This window comes from Psammomys obesus, unplaced genomic scaffold (genome assembly GCF_907164565.1).
Source record: "Psammomys obesus unplaced genomic scaffold, mPsaObe1.curated_primary_1811, whole genome shotgun sequence".
In the NCBI taxonomy this organism is placed as follows: Eukaryota; Metazoa; Chordata; class Mammalia; order Rodentia; family Muridae; genus Psammomys; species Psammomys obesus.
In genome coordinates, this window is record NW_026595926.1 from 936 (window position 1) to 15,427 (window position 14,492).

The 14,492-nt window shown below is 41.7% G+C and overlaps 1 protein-coding gene across 2 annotated transcripts; it reads left to right on the plus strand.

Annotated features, from left to right (window-relative positions):
- The first annotated feature begins 258 nt into the window (after positions 1 to 258).
- On the plus strand, positions 259 to 6,951 carry Serpina7 (serpin family A member 7). Of its 2 annotated transcripts, XM_055619459.1 has the most exons (6): positions 259 to 325; positions 1,644 to 1,739; positions 1,881 to 2,463; positions 4,932 to 5,169; positions 5,836 to 5,983; positions 6,699 to 6,951. In XM_055619459.1, the coding sequence occupies exons 3-6, from the start codon at positions 1,968 to 1,970 to the stop codon at positions 6,900 to 6,902; spliced, it is 1,086 nt and encodes a 361-aa protein (XP_055475434.1). In that variant the 5' UTR covers positions 259 to 325; positions 1,644 to 1,739; positions 1,881 to 1,967; the 3' UTR covers positions 6,903 to 6,951. The 2 variants fall into 2 exon arrangements, with proteins under 2 accessions (XP_055475434.1, XP_055475433.1); XM_055619458.1 differs by lacking the exons at positions 259 to 325; positions 1,644 to 1,739 and having other exon boundaries at positions 1,746 to 2,463; positions 4,896 to 5,169.
- The last annotated feature ends 7,541 nt before the right edge of the window (positions 6,952 to 14,492 follow it).

The following is a 14,492-nucleotide window of genomic DNA, read 5'->3' on the forward strand; positions in this document are numbered from 1 at the left end:
GAGTCACCAAGTTCTTGAGTATATACCTACTTCTCGAATGTCATCCTGTTCTGGTATTGACAGGAAGAACTGTTTTAAATGAAGGATATATGTAGAAGCCAAAATTATCTAAAGTTTTACCCAGAGTACTAACCTTATTTTTTAAGTTTTTTTTTTTTTCCACGTGGCCTTGGTTTTGTGCATCAGCTTTGTAAATGTCATCCTAGGGTTCATGTCATGGTTAATTTGTAACTAAGAATGCTCTAGTTTTGCAGTCGAGGGCATTCTATAAAGATGTAAAGGTGTTGCTATCTGAGAGATGCAAGTGGCTTCTTGGGCGTGTGCTGTAAGTAGTTTTCTCCTTGGGAACACTGAACATTGTTAATAAGCCAGAGGTCCGATAACTGTGAGTTTGAAGTCCATATGTTCAGAAGGCAAGGTCTAAAAGAGACCATCTGATATCTGACTTTCTAACCAGCCTTAATGACTTTGATAGGAAGAGTACTCTGGTGATAATATGGAGATTTGATCTAGAAGGGAACAAAGGAAGGCTGGAGGAGATAAAAGTCCCTCTGTCTTGCTAGGAGCTGACAAATTCCTTAAGCCCTTAAACTTAGGCAATGGCAAAAGGCAGTACAGATGTAGTGGAAAGAAGTTTGATAAGTATTCAGGCAGTATTCATTGGTCATCATGACCATTAGAAGTGGAGAATAAAAATGAGGCAAGCCCATTTGATATAGGTCTGTCTATAAACTGTGGTACAATATAGTGAGATATGGAAAGAAAATGAAGGAGTGGGTTTGGGAAGTTGAAAGAGAAGGTGTTTCCATTTGGAAAGTTAACTTTTCCAATGAAGACTGTAAGTGAACAAGCAGGGTATATATGTCCAATAACAGCTGGGTAGATGAGCAAGGATACAGTCAGACAGGGTGAATTAGGAGGAGTTCTGTAACATAGCAGTTTTTAGTATCTCTAGTGAGGACACTCATTAAGAAAATGTAAGTCTTAGAAAAGGGGCCTGTACTGGTTCCAGGGATCTCTTCTTTCTAGCCATTGTCGTATGAATATTTGTGAGTCTATAGCTGACTCCCTATTTCATAGTACCATTTCATAGTACTATTTTATGGTACTATTGTACTGGGCTTAGAAGACTTTAGGACCTCCTCTCTAATAATTACAAAATGACATGCATACTTGTAAGGATAACATTGTAAAGATCTGTTTGAAGAGAGAAATGATTCTCTAGGTGGCACTGAAAGAAAGAGGTCTCTAAAATAAGAATGTTATAACTTTTTTTTTCCTCTTGTTTGAAAATCCTCTTCTAGCTCTCACACATTTTACAGGTACATCAATTCCAGCCTGTTATGTTGTGTATCACTTGATAAACTATTATCCTTTCATCCCAACTAGTCATTTCTTGTAGGAGTAGCTATACCCAAACCGAAATTCTACTGTGCACGTAACATAAACAGAGGGAGTGCTTGCTCTGTCTAATGATTCTTCACACTCATAAAACTGCATTTAGTTCAAATAACAAGTGATTCAATTTCTAGGAATTTAAATTAGTATCAGTATTTTTACATGCTGTTATTGTATGTTAATGAATTCATGTCATTTTATTTCTGTTGCCCAGGCAAGCCATTTCTCCTACTCTCTTTTCCTAGGAGACGTGTCACTGTCCTTTAGCAAAAAGAGAGACTACCACCCATATTTCTTGCCAAACACTCCATCAAATACTTTCTTTGGTTTTATAAAACAAGGTTGGTGACTTTTATGTTTCTCTGAATCAGGGTGTGTTTCATATATCTAAGCTTACCCAACGGTTATCTCACTTCATGTTTCATCTTCATTCCGGAATGTCAGTGTTCCTCTATCTGTTTTTCTTGGTATCTGGCCTTCAGGCTACAATCCATTGTGTGTTACATAACAGCTCTGAATACAAAGTAAAGACCTGCCAATTGCCCCAACCAAATGCCGCTCTCTATAAGATGCCATTTATCAACGCTGACTTTGCATTCAGTTTATATCGGAGGCTCTCTGTGGAGAACCCACATTGGAACGTCTTCTCCCCTGTGAGCATATCTTCTGTGTTAGCCATGCTTTCTTTTGGATCTGGCTCTAGCACCCAAACTCAGATTCTGGAGGTTATGGGATTTAACCTCACAGATACTCCTGTGACAGAATTACAGCAGGGCTTCCAGCATTTAATTTGTTCATTAAATTTCCCAAAGAGTGAACTAGAATTGCAGATGGGAAATGCAGTTTTCATGGGGCAGCAGCTGAAACCACTGGCAATGTTTTTGGATGATGTCAAGACCGTCTATGAAACAGAAGTCTTTTCTGCTGATTTCTCCAATGTTTCTGCAGCTCAGCAGGAAATCAATAGTTGTGTAGAGAAGCAAACCAAAGGGAAAATTGTAGGCTTAATTCAAGACCTCAAGCTGAATGCTATTATGATTCTGGTGAACTACATTCACTTCAAAGGTAAGGCATCAAGATTAACTTCCAGTCTAGTATTCAGATAGAGAACTGGGGAGAGTTCATGGTCTCTTTATCATTGGGATCAGTAGCTGTCCCTCATATCACAGTGATTTTTCACTATTGTCTCTATCTGTGTATTGTGTTGAGTCATTTTAAGATGACATACTGCTCAGTGTATGTTTCTAGGAAATTTCTAAGGAGACAATACTTTTAGAAGTGTGGTTGACACTGTTATTAATGTTCTGATCATATCAGGCTAAATAATTGCAGTTTCTAATATACTTAATGAGGTGTGAAATCCTTGTGCTTGTCAAGTCGACCGAATTTGTATCTAAGCATAATATAGCTCTTACTTCTTGTGCACATTTGGGTATAATGGAAAAACCTTTTATTTTATGTTAATTACCTACTATGTGCAAAAGATTATGCTACAAAATATATACCATTAATAATTTTCAGTGAGGGGGCACAGAGAGTTAAGATGGTGGAGACCAGACCTGAGGAAAGGAAGGGTGAGAGGACTGAAGACCTGTAGAGAAAAGAGAAACTGAGGATGGGGACATCTCTGTGACAAGTTGGAGACCTAAGTCAGAGTAGGCTCTTGGGAGGATACGAGGGTGATTCAAGCAGAGATCCTAGTAGCAGAAAACATAGAGACTGAAGAGGACATACTCTAAGTATACTAGTCTTCTAGTAAGTGGCGGTGAACACCAATCTACCGACAAATCTTTGACCCCAAATTTATCCTGCCTATGAGATGTGCAGGTATAAAGACAGAGCAGGTAGAGCAGGGATTGAAGGATTGCTCAACCAATGCCTGGCCCAACCAAAGACCTACGCTATCCAAGGGTGCCAACCACAGACACTATGAATGTTACTCTGCTAAACCTGCAGACAGGAGACTAACAGAGTTATCCTCTGAGAGGCTCTACCCAACAGCACCTCAAAACCAATGCTATGACTCACAACCAAACATTGGTAGATGCATAGGAAGTGTTGGAGAATAGTGGGAGGAAAGAGAAAAGAGGGAGTGAGAGAAGCTCCACAAGAAAAACAACAGAGCCAAATAACCAGGGCCCAGAGGAGTTTGTTGAGACTGAAGTATCTACCAAGGATCATGCATGAATTGGACCTAAGCCCCTTACAAGATGTAGCGGATGGACAACTCATGCTTCAAGTGAGTCCTCTACTAAGGGAAATGGAGGCTAAATCGGGACTCACTTGCTAGCGTTTAGATCACTTTCCCCTGGCAGGACTATCTTGAGAGGCCACAGGGGAAGAGACCATGTTCAGTCTTGATGTAACTTAATGATCTGAGGTAGATGGGAAAGGGAGCTCCCCTTTTCTGAGGAAAGGGAAAGGCAAGGGGGAGGAAGAGAGTGTGGGACTGGGAGGGGAGGAGGTAAGGGCCACATGAGGTAAAGTGAATAAGTAAATGTATGAGTAAAAATAAAATAAAAATAGTGATTTTCAGTGATGGCCTTCCACTCAAGGCTATCTAACCCTAACGCTGGAGCTCATAGCAAGCATCATGTGGCCTCCTTTTTGAAAGTGATGTGCCCAGATGCTTCCTCTTGGTTCTATAGCTACTGTCTCTTATATTTGGATGAATGAATTTTTGGCATAAGCCACACACCTATGGATCTTGAAAATGACAGAACAGTTTGTTACCTCATTTCACCCATTTTTTTCTGGACCCTCATATGTCTTTGCATGGAAGGATATACTGTTTCAGATAGGGGTAGAAAGTATAGTGTTTCTAAACTTAGAGACTGTAAGGACCAGCAGCATTGAAGAGGTCTTCTTTTTTATTATTATTATTTTTTTATTATTTTTTTCTTTTTAGTTACATTTTGTTAACTCTGTGTCCCAGCTGTATCCCGCTCCCTCATTCCCTCCCCAACCCCACACTCCCTCCCTGGTCTCCTCCCTGCCCCTTTCCAAGTCCACTGATAGGGGAGGACCTCCTCCCCTTTCATCTGACCCTGTTTTATCAGGTATCTTCAGGGCTGGCTGCAAAGTCCTCCTCTGTGGCCTAACAGACTGCTCCTCCCCAGGGGAGGGGAGTGTCAAACAGCCTGCCCTTGAGATCCTGTTAGAAATAGTCCGTGTTCCCCTTACTTTGGAAAACTACTTGGTTACTGAGCTACCATGGGCCACATCCGAGCAGAAGTTCTAGGTTATATCCATAGATGGTCCTTGGTTGAGTGTCAGTCTCAGAAAAGACCCTGTGCCCAGATATGTTTGGTCCTTGTAGAGCTTCTGATTTTCCCATTTGGTAACTGGATGACTATGGCATCTGACTTTGTTTCTCTGATCCTCTGATACAAGTCAAGAATAGTCACTTAGAAAATTTGTTGAAAATATGCAGTTTTAATTAATCGATGAATAACTAATGGTTTCAAAGAAACATCTCTTCTCTTTATGTTTTTAAGCCCAGTGGGCAAATCCTTTTCATGTATCTAAAACAGAAGAGAGTTCCAACTTCTCAGTGGACAAGAGCACCACAGTACAACTGCCCATGATGCACCAGCTGGAACAATACTATCATTTTGTGGATGCCGAGCTGAATTGTACAGTACTTCAAATGGACTATAGTGAGAATGCCCTGGCACTTTTTGTCCTTCCAAAGGAAGGACACATGGAGTGGATGGAAGCAGCCATGTCAACTAAAACACTGAAGAAGTGGAACCATTTGCTGCAGAAAGGGTAAAGAAATGAGTGGAAATGAGAGCTTAGGGATGGGCCTAACAGCGGAGTTGAGGCTAAGTTAAGAAGAAACCTACAGGTAGGAAAATTACTCAGAAGCACCTGGCAGTGGTATGATGATTGTTTGAGTATGTCCATAATATAGAGTGTGCCTGAAACTTCTCTGGATCCTTTTCACAGACTTTCATCTAAGCAAACTAGGGAAACTCCAAAAAGGTAGTTTTATGTTTATTTGTCAAATTAGAAATTCTCATAAAGTTCTCAAAAGTGAGTATGCTAGGAACCTGATAACATTTTAGGGACCAACTATATCTTTGAGATGGATAAGGTTTGATGTTTGGGGTGGAGTGCGTAGTCATTCTGAGATAGAATAATAAGATGGAAAAACATGAAGTTCCTATACACTACCCTTTGATCTTCATGCCACTAGTCACCTGTCCTTTCTGAAAGCTACAGAGATACATTTTTTCCTGATAATGAGGTGTCAGCACACCACGTGTTGCAGTTCAACATTTTCTGCGTCAGATACTACTTATGCCTTAATATGTTTCAGTGGTTCTGGTGCCATGTTAATGGATGTCAATGTTCAGAAGAGTAGCAGAGTTGAATGATAGTAAGCGAAATGGATTAATGTGATAAGTGTCTCCATTTCCTCATTTCACACAGATGGGTTGAATTGTTTGTTCCAAAGTTTTCCATTTCTGCCACATATGACCTTGGAAGCACACTTCAGAAGATGGGCATGAGGGATGCCTTTGCTGAAAGTGCTGACTTTTCTAGAATCACAGAAGACAATGGTTTAAAACTTTCCTATGTAAGTTGGTCAATTAGTTTTTTGCCATATGAGTTGGAAAGGGCTTTGAGAATCACATGATTCACCCATCTCATTTGGTCAATGAGGAAGCTCATGTCTACAGAAGCAGTGTGATTCTGTTCGGTCAGTATCATATGAGAGTCATTCTTTTTACTCTAACCCATTTTAGAAGTAATTTCAGAGGCTGGAGTGATGGTTCATCAAATAATAGCACTGCTTGCTCTTGCAAAAGACCCAGGTTCAATTTCCAGCACTGACATGGAAGCTCATAACTATCTGTGACTTCAGTCCTATGAGATTTTACACCATCTTCTGGCCTCTGCATGTACTAGGCCAAATACATATATGCATGTCAAACACTCAAATACATGTATAAATAATAAAATATAATGTCCTAACCTTCATGTACTGAGATGACTCTACTATAATGGGAAGTCTTAATGATCAGAAGTGACTGTTGTAAGATACAGTGCTAGAGAATGAGAGAGCGGCACCGAAGAGATAACTCTTCTAGAGAAAGACGGTGATGGAGGATGAGATGCTACCCAAACAAGTAGTCCTAAAATCACAGAGATTAATTAACTACACATCAAAGTAATATTTATATTCAAGTAACGTCAAAAGAATATGATGTATTTATTTTTGTACTTCCATCTTACCCAAAGGCTAATGACACTCTTTCAGGGGACCTTCAGTGTCTGTTTTCCTCCCAAAGGCTTTTCACAAGGCTGTGCTGCACATTGGAGAAGAAGGAACCAAAGAAGAAGCTACTCCTGAAGCTGGCTCTCTGGATCAGGCAGAAGTAGCTTCTCTTCACCCTGTTATTAGATTTAATAAAACATTCTTACTGATGATTTTGGAGAAAAGAACCAAAAGCATTCTCTTTTTAGGGAAAGTTGTTAATCCAATAAAAGAGTAATTGAAAAAGTAGCCATTATAATGGGAAATAAACATATATCATAGCTTAATGTACTTGCTTGTGGGCTTGTGTGGGCTTATAATTTATGTCTTTTGTATAAGTCATAAAAATGGACCTTGTCATGACTACATTGGCTGTGGAAATAGTAAATTCTGTGACCAAGCATGCAGATAATCAATGAGTGATTTTTGCCTAAAACTAAAGGAAAGATCAATGTTAGTAAATCATTGTAAAGCTGCTCATGAATTAGCTAAGTCTAGAAAATTTGACTGGGATTGCAAATGCCTTTGGATGTATCATCTGGACAATTGGCCATACCGGTCAAGTCTTCATATTACAGTACTATGACAGTATGATCAGTGAACATGCAAATGAAGTGGCTTGCATATGAGCTTCACACTAATTTCTGCTTTTTATACCTGTTCAAAATGAGTCCGATTTTAACCACTTCTAGATTTTTTAAATTTTAATTTAATTTTATTTTTAATTACACTTTATTTACTTTGTTTCCCCCCTGTAGTTCCCTCCCTCCTCCCCTCCCAGTCTCTCCCTTTCTCCACCTTCTCCATGCATGCCCCTCCCCAAGTAGGGGAGGGTTTCTTTTCCTTCCTTCTGATCCTAGTCTGTTAGGTCTCATCAGGAATGGCTTCAATGTCTTCCTCTGTGGCCTGGTAAGGCTGCTCCCTCCCTCAGGGGGAGGTGATCAAAGAGCAGGCCAATCAGTTCATGTCAGAGGCAGTCCCTGTTTCCATTACTAGGGAACCCACTTCGACACTGAATTGCCATGGGCTACATCTGTGAAGGGGTTCCAGGTTATCTCCATGCATCTTCAACAAATGGTGATGGTCTAACTGGATGTCTACATGTAGAAAAATGCAAATAGATCCATACTTATCATGCTTCACAAAACTAAAGCCCAAGTGGATCAACATAAAACCAGACACATTAAATCAGTTAGAAGAAAAAGTGGGGAAGAGCCAGGAACTCATTGGTACAGGAGACAACTTCCTGCACTTCTAAATTTTTAATAGTGTTGTTCACTATACTCTCAAGTCAAAGACTGAGTATTTTCATCTAGGGATGTAGTTGTCTTATTGCTCTGGCTAGGACTTCAAGTACAATGTTAAAGAGATATGGAGAGAGTGGGCAGCCTTGTCTTGTCCCTGATTTCAGTGGGATTGATTTAAGTTTCTCTCCATTGAGTTTGATGTTGGCTATAGGCTTGCTGTATATTGCCTTTACTATGTTTAGGTATGTGCCTTGTATCCCTGATCTCTCCAAGACTTTAAAAATAAATGGGTGTTGGACTTTGTCAAATGCTTTTTCAGCATCTAAGGAGATGATCATGTGGTTTTTCTCCTTCATTTTGTTTATGTGGTGGATTACATTGATGGATTTCCGTATGTTGAACCACCCTTGCATTCCTGGGATGAAGCCTACTTGGTCATGGTGGATGATATCTTTGATGTGTTCTTGGATTCGGTTTGCAAGTATTTTATTGAGTATTTTTGCATCAATGTTCATAAGAGAGATAGGTCTGAAGTTCTCTTTTTTTGTTGGATCTTTGTGTGGTTTAGGTATCAAAGTGACTATGGCTTCATAGAATGAGTTTGGTAGTGTTCCTTCTATTTCTATTTTGTGGAATAGTTTGAGGAGAATTGGTGTTAGTACTTCTTTGAAGGTCTTGTAGAATTCTGCGCTGAAGCCATCTGGTCCAGGGCTTTTTTTGGAGGGGAGACTGTTAATGACTGCTTCAATTTCCTTGGGAGATATAGGGCTATTCAGTCTTTCTACCTGATCTTGACTTAATTTTGGTAGATGGAATCTGTCACGAAAGTTATCCATTTCATTTAGATTTTCAAATTTTGTGCCATATAGGCTTTTGTAGTATGACCTAATAATCGTTTGGATTTCCTCAGTGTCTGTAGTTATGTCCCCATTTTCCTTTCTGATTTTGCTGATTTGTATGGTTTCTCTCTGCTTTTTAGTTAGTTTGGCTAAGGGTTTGTCTATCTTGTTGATTTTCTCAAAGAACCAGCTTTTTGTTTCATTGATTCTTTGGATAATTTTATTTGCTTCTAATTGATTGATTTCTGCCCTTACTTTGATTATTTCCAGCCTTCTGCTCCTCTTGGGTGTATCTGCTTCTTTTTTTTCTAGGTTTTTCAGTTGGGCCATTAAGTTGTTTGTATGTGATGTTACGGATTTCTTCTTGTAGGCACTTAGTGCTATAAATTTTCCTCTGAGCACTGCTTTCAATGTGTCCCATAAATTTGGGTATGTTGTGCCTTCATTTTCATTGAATTCTAGAAAGTCTTTAATTTCTTTCTTTATTTCTTCCTTGACCCAGCTGTCATTGAGTAGTAAGTTGTTCAGTTTCCATGTGCGTGTTGGCTTTTTGTTGTTTCTGTTGTTGTTGATGTCCAGCTTTAGTCCATGGTGGTCAGATAGTATACAAGGGATTATTTCAATCCTTTTGTATCTGTTGAGGCTTGCTTTGTGACCAACTATATGGTCTATTTTGGAGAAGGTTCCATGTGGTGCTGAAAAGAAGGTGTACTCTTTTGAGTTTGGGTGAAAAGATCTGTAGACGTCTATTAGGTCCATTTGATTTAGGGATTCTGTCAGTGCTTTTATTTCCCTATTTGGTGTCTGTCTGGTTGATCTGTCCCTTGATGAGAGTGGGGTGTTGAAGTCTCCCACTATTAAGGTATTAGGATCAATGTATGATTTAAGCTTTAATATTGTTTCATTTACGAATGTAGGTGCTCTTGTATTTGGGGCATAGATATTCAAAATTGTGATGTCCTCTTGTTGGATTTTTCCTTTGATGAGAATATAGTGGCCCTCCTTATCTTTTTTGATTAACTTCGGATGAAAGTCTATTTTATTAGATATTAGGATGGCTACTCCAGCTTGTTTTCTGGAACCATTTGCTTGAAAAACATTTTTCCAGCCCTTTACTCTGAGGTAGTGTTTATCTTTGTTGCATAGGTGTGTTTTTTGGATGCAACAGAATGTTGGGTCCTGTTTCCGTAACCATTCTGTTTGCCTGTGTCTTTTTATTGGTGAGTTGAGTCCATTAATATTGATAGATAATATTGACAAATGCATGTTAGTTCCTTTTGTAATGGAGTCGATGATCTTACCTTGTTTCATTGCTTGTTTTCTTTTCATTTTTGTTGGGATATTATCTGTATGCCCTGTTTTCTTGGGTGAATTCGTTTTCGTTGGATTGAAGTTTTCCTTCTAGTATCTTCTGTAGGGTTGGTTTGCTGTATAGATATTGCATAAATTTAGTTTTGTCATGGAATATTTTGTTTTCTCCATCTATGTTGATTGAAAGCTTTGCAGGGTATAGTAGTCTGGGTTGACATTTGTGATCTCTTAGAGTCTCCATGATGCTTGCCCAGGCCCTTCTGGCTTTCATAGTTTCCGATGAGAAGTCTGGTGTGATTCTGATAGGTCTACCTTCATATGTTACTTGGCCTTTTTCCCTTGCTGCTTTTAATATCTTTTCTTTGTTCTGTAGATTTAGTGTTTTGACTATGATGTGACGTGATGTGTTTCTTTTCTGGTCTAGTCTATTTGGTGTTCTGTAGGCCTCTTGTATATTTATGGACATCTCTTTCTTTAAGTTGGAAAAATTTTCTTCTATGATTTTCTTGAAAATATTTTCTGGACCTTGGAGCCTGGAGTCTTCTTTTTCATCAATTCCTATTATTCTTAGATTTTGTCTTTTCATAGCATCCTTGATTTCTTGGATATTTTGTGATTGAAATTTTTCTGATTTTACTTTTTCTTTGAGAGAAGTATCAATTCCTGCAAGTGTGTCTTCAGCTCCAGAGATTCTCTCTTCCATGTCTTGTATTCTGTTGGTGATGCTTACTTTTGTGGTTCCTGATCTTGTCTCCAAGTTCTCCAGCTCAAGAGTTTTCTCATTTTGTGTTTTCTTTATTGATTCTAATTCTGTTTTCATGCCTTGCACCATTTCTTCCATGTGTTTGAATTTGGATTCCTGTCTCTCTACGATGGACTCTATTTCTTTGTTCATTTCCTTTTTGTATGCCACTAATTTTTTCTCTACTTGTGCCTCTATTTGTTTGGCTATGTTTGCCTGTGTTTCTTTAAGGGTTTTGTCTATTTCTTCTTTCTTTATCTCCAATTGACTGGCCAACTCTTTGAAAGATTTGTTCATTTCCTCCTTATGAGCCTCAAATAATTGAGCAAGCATGGCTTTAAGGTCATTTTCCTGTGCTTCTGATGAATTGGAGTATCCATCGATTTTGGGGTTTGCTGGTGAAGTCATGATGTCCTGATTTATGTTGGAAGTGTTCTTTCGCCTACCCCTGGCCATTGGCTTATCTGAGACCTTCCCTGTTTGTTTTTGGATTCTGCCGATCAGACTGGTACTGTCTCTCTCTCCAGTCTGGAGAATTCTTCAGGAAGTTGAGAGAGGTCCTGTGTCCTTAGCGTGTGCTGAGGACTAGCTGTACCTGTGGGAGGAAAGTACCCAGGCGCAAACAGAGGCAAATGCAAGCCTGCGTGGATGTGTATATGTGTGTGTGTGTGTGTGTGTGTGTGTGTGTATGTGTGTAAGTGGGCGTGGGCATGTGTCTCAAGGGACAGAGTGATGGCTAATGTTGAACCCTTGAGTGTGTGGGAGGGGCTCTGCAATGTATATGTCGCGGGCGCTAGTGATGATCGCAGCGCAATTTCTGGCATTAACTGCCTTAACTCCTCAATTAGACCCACAGAGCAGGAACTTCAATGTTCCAAGTGCCCCTCTATTTCCCAAAGTGGGTATATGGGTGGGAGGGGGATCAATGCCTGGCTTCTGTTTTAGAAGGACCCAGGATTAGTGGGGCTGCAGATTCTCAAGGGTTCACTCACTTACAGGCAGGTCATTTGGCAGAGATCGGGGTATCTGGGCACTCTGCTCTCTGGTTTGGCCCTGCTTCTTTGATGTGCTCCGCCAGTTCCGTGCTGTTGTCACTGCCAGGTTATGAGGTCTTGCTGCAGCTGGAGATTTCAGGGTGGTCACGTCAGTGGGAATCGGGGTAACCAGCCTTTCTGTTCTCTGGTTTGGCTCTGGTTAGTCTTAAACTGGAGGGCTGATGTGCCCCGCCAGCTCAGTGCTGCTCCGCCGCCAGGTTAGAAAGTCCCGCTGTAACTGGAGACTGGGTTGCTAGTCCAGATGCTTTCTGGGAAGTCCTGGGGTCTCTTCACTGTGCTCTCCAAGCTTCAGAGGCCCAGCGCCTGGTGTGTCTAGCTTGTATGGCGTTTCTGTCTGGATTTGGTGAGTATATAGCGTATTCTCTGTCACTGTGGGATTGGGCAGGCTGTACTGTCAGTGATCGCGATCCTGTGGAGCTAGTATGGCTTCTAGCAGACTCGGGCCCTAGAAGGATGGTGCAGCCGCAGCGCGAATCTGGGGCTCCAAGACACAGTACTGCTGGCCTTTGCCGATAAAGGGCTTGGGGCTCCGCCTCAGTGGCTGCAGGCCCCAGGCAGTTAGGTCTGCACTGGGAAAGGCGAGTCTGAGAAAGGCAAGTCTGCTGTGCCGAGGAGGAGGGAGGTCTGGGGGAGGGGAGTGCCGAGAGATCAAAGGATCGTTTCTCACCTTCCCCAAACAAGTCCCTGGGTGACCCGAGACCAAGGTTTTCACCTCCTGCGATGTTCCCTGTTGTTTAGAAAGTCTCTCCGTTGTTTCCCTGGCTTCAGAAGTTCTTCCACTCATCAACTCAGAACTTTATCTCTTCCACAGCTCGGAAACTGTGTGTGCTAGTCGCCATCTTGGCTCCGCCCCCGACTGAGTATTTTCATCTAGGGATGTAGCTTTTGTGACCTAACATGTATTCAACAACAGGACAAGGTGAAATAAATTTCCTCAAACAAGCCCACATCCTCACTAGCAGATCTCATTATGCTAATTCATAACCTATTGATGAAAGGGCTAATTAATTTGCATCATATATTATCTGCATTATTTTTTCGTATTTCTTCCCAAATAGTGCAAATCTTTCTCCTTGGTCTTGTGAAAATTTCCAGTTAACCTGTTTTATTTTCTGTATTATTCAATAAAATATGATATTTTGTGTCACCAGAGCATCCACTGCCTATGTATGCCACGTTATCTTAAACCACCAAAGTGATTTATTCTCGACATTATGTGTTCAAGCAACCAGTATTAGAATCTGGAACACAGATAACACAAGGAGAGTTAATTCTGTGTTAGCCAAATTCTATCCCTGATCTTTCACTAACAGAACATTAGTAACAAATGTGTAAGTACTATGTGGATGTGCTTCCATATTACAATAAATAAAATATGCTTAGAAAATATGTTTATGGGGGCGGGGCAAGATGGCAGCACCGGGAGGACTCTCATTCTGAGGAGCAGCACAGCAGGATTGGCACAGTAACCAGCAATCAGAACTCACGGCAATAAAACACAAGTGATTGTGTTTCACAGGTGAGAGGATACCCCACGGTGGGGGATTCAATCAGCTTTAACTCACCCGGCTAAACCGTGGAAGAGATCCCGGTTCCGCCAGGCGCTTGGTCACCAGCCCAGAGCTACCCGCCAGCGCAATCTGGTCACTGTCCCAGACTGAACTGTGGGCCCACAACACCATAGACTGGATTTCCCAGTCGAGAAATAACCCCACGAAGCAGGAAACAATTGGGACCGACCTCAGGTTACCCAGATATCCCCTGGAAAACACTCGGGTTCCGAGGGTGCCCCAAGAGCCAGTCCGGACCCAGAGCCAGGAAACAGGCGCCTGCACAGAGCCCTGCCTGCGGGCCTGATTCGCCGCCTCAGATAGAACTGTGGGCACCAGGGCACCAGACACCAGAGACTGCATGTCTCTGGCAGGAGGAAACCCCCAGCGGAGGGGGTCAGCAGCTCTAACGCTTAGGACACCCAGCACAAAAACACTTCCAGGACTCACGCAAACTCTAGTGCAGGCAGGAGCACTGTGCTCTGCTGCAATTATTGAGTTCCCCTATGGCACTGGGACACACAGCTGCATCCTCAGACCTACAAAAGCCAGAGAGCCATTACTGCAGCCCTCAGATACTGTGCCAAGGATCAACCAGTTATTCCTAGCTAGACTGTCAAAACTGTGGGAATCCCTGGTCCTTCAAGAGGGCTGCACCCACAGCGTCTGGACCAGAGCAGTGCCTGCAGCCGCCATCCCAGACAGGGACACACAGCTTCTGGTCTAGAGTGAGGCACCCAGCCTCCAGACCAGAGCAGCGCCCCTAGGCGCCAACTCAACCTAGGTGCACATTCTCCAGGTCCAGAGTGGAGCAATCAGCCTCTGGCCCAGAGACTTGCTGAGTGCATCTCTCACTTTCCCGGACAGAACTGTGTGCCCCAGGATAACAGACTGAGTTTCCCTGTTGTGAGAATACCCCACAGCTAGGGAATCAGCAGGTTCTTCAAGAGGACTATACCTGGAAATTTAGTGAGCAGCAGCACACTAAATTTATAACAAGAAACCCAGCAGTGGGGCAGCTGTCTTGAGAACTTCTATGGGTAAGAGGAGATTCCCCCTCTGCCTAACCAAGACCACAGCTACT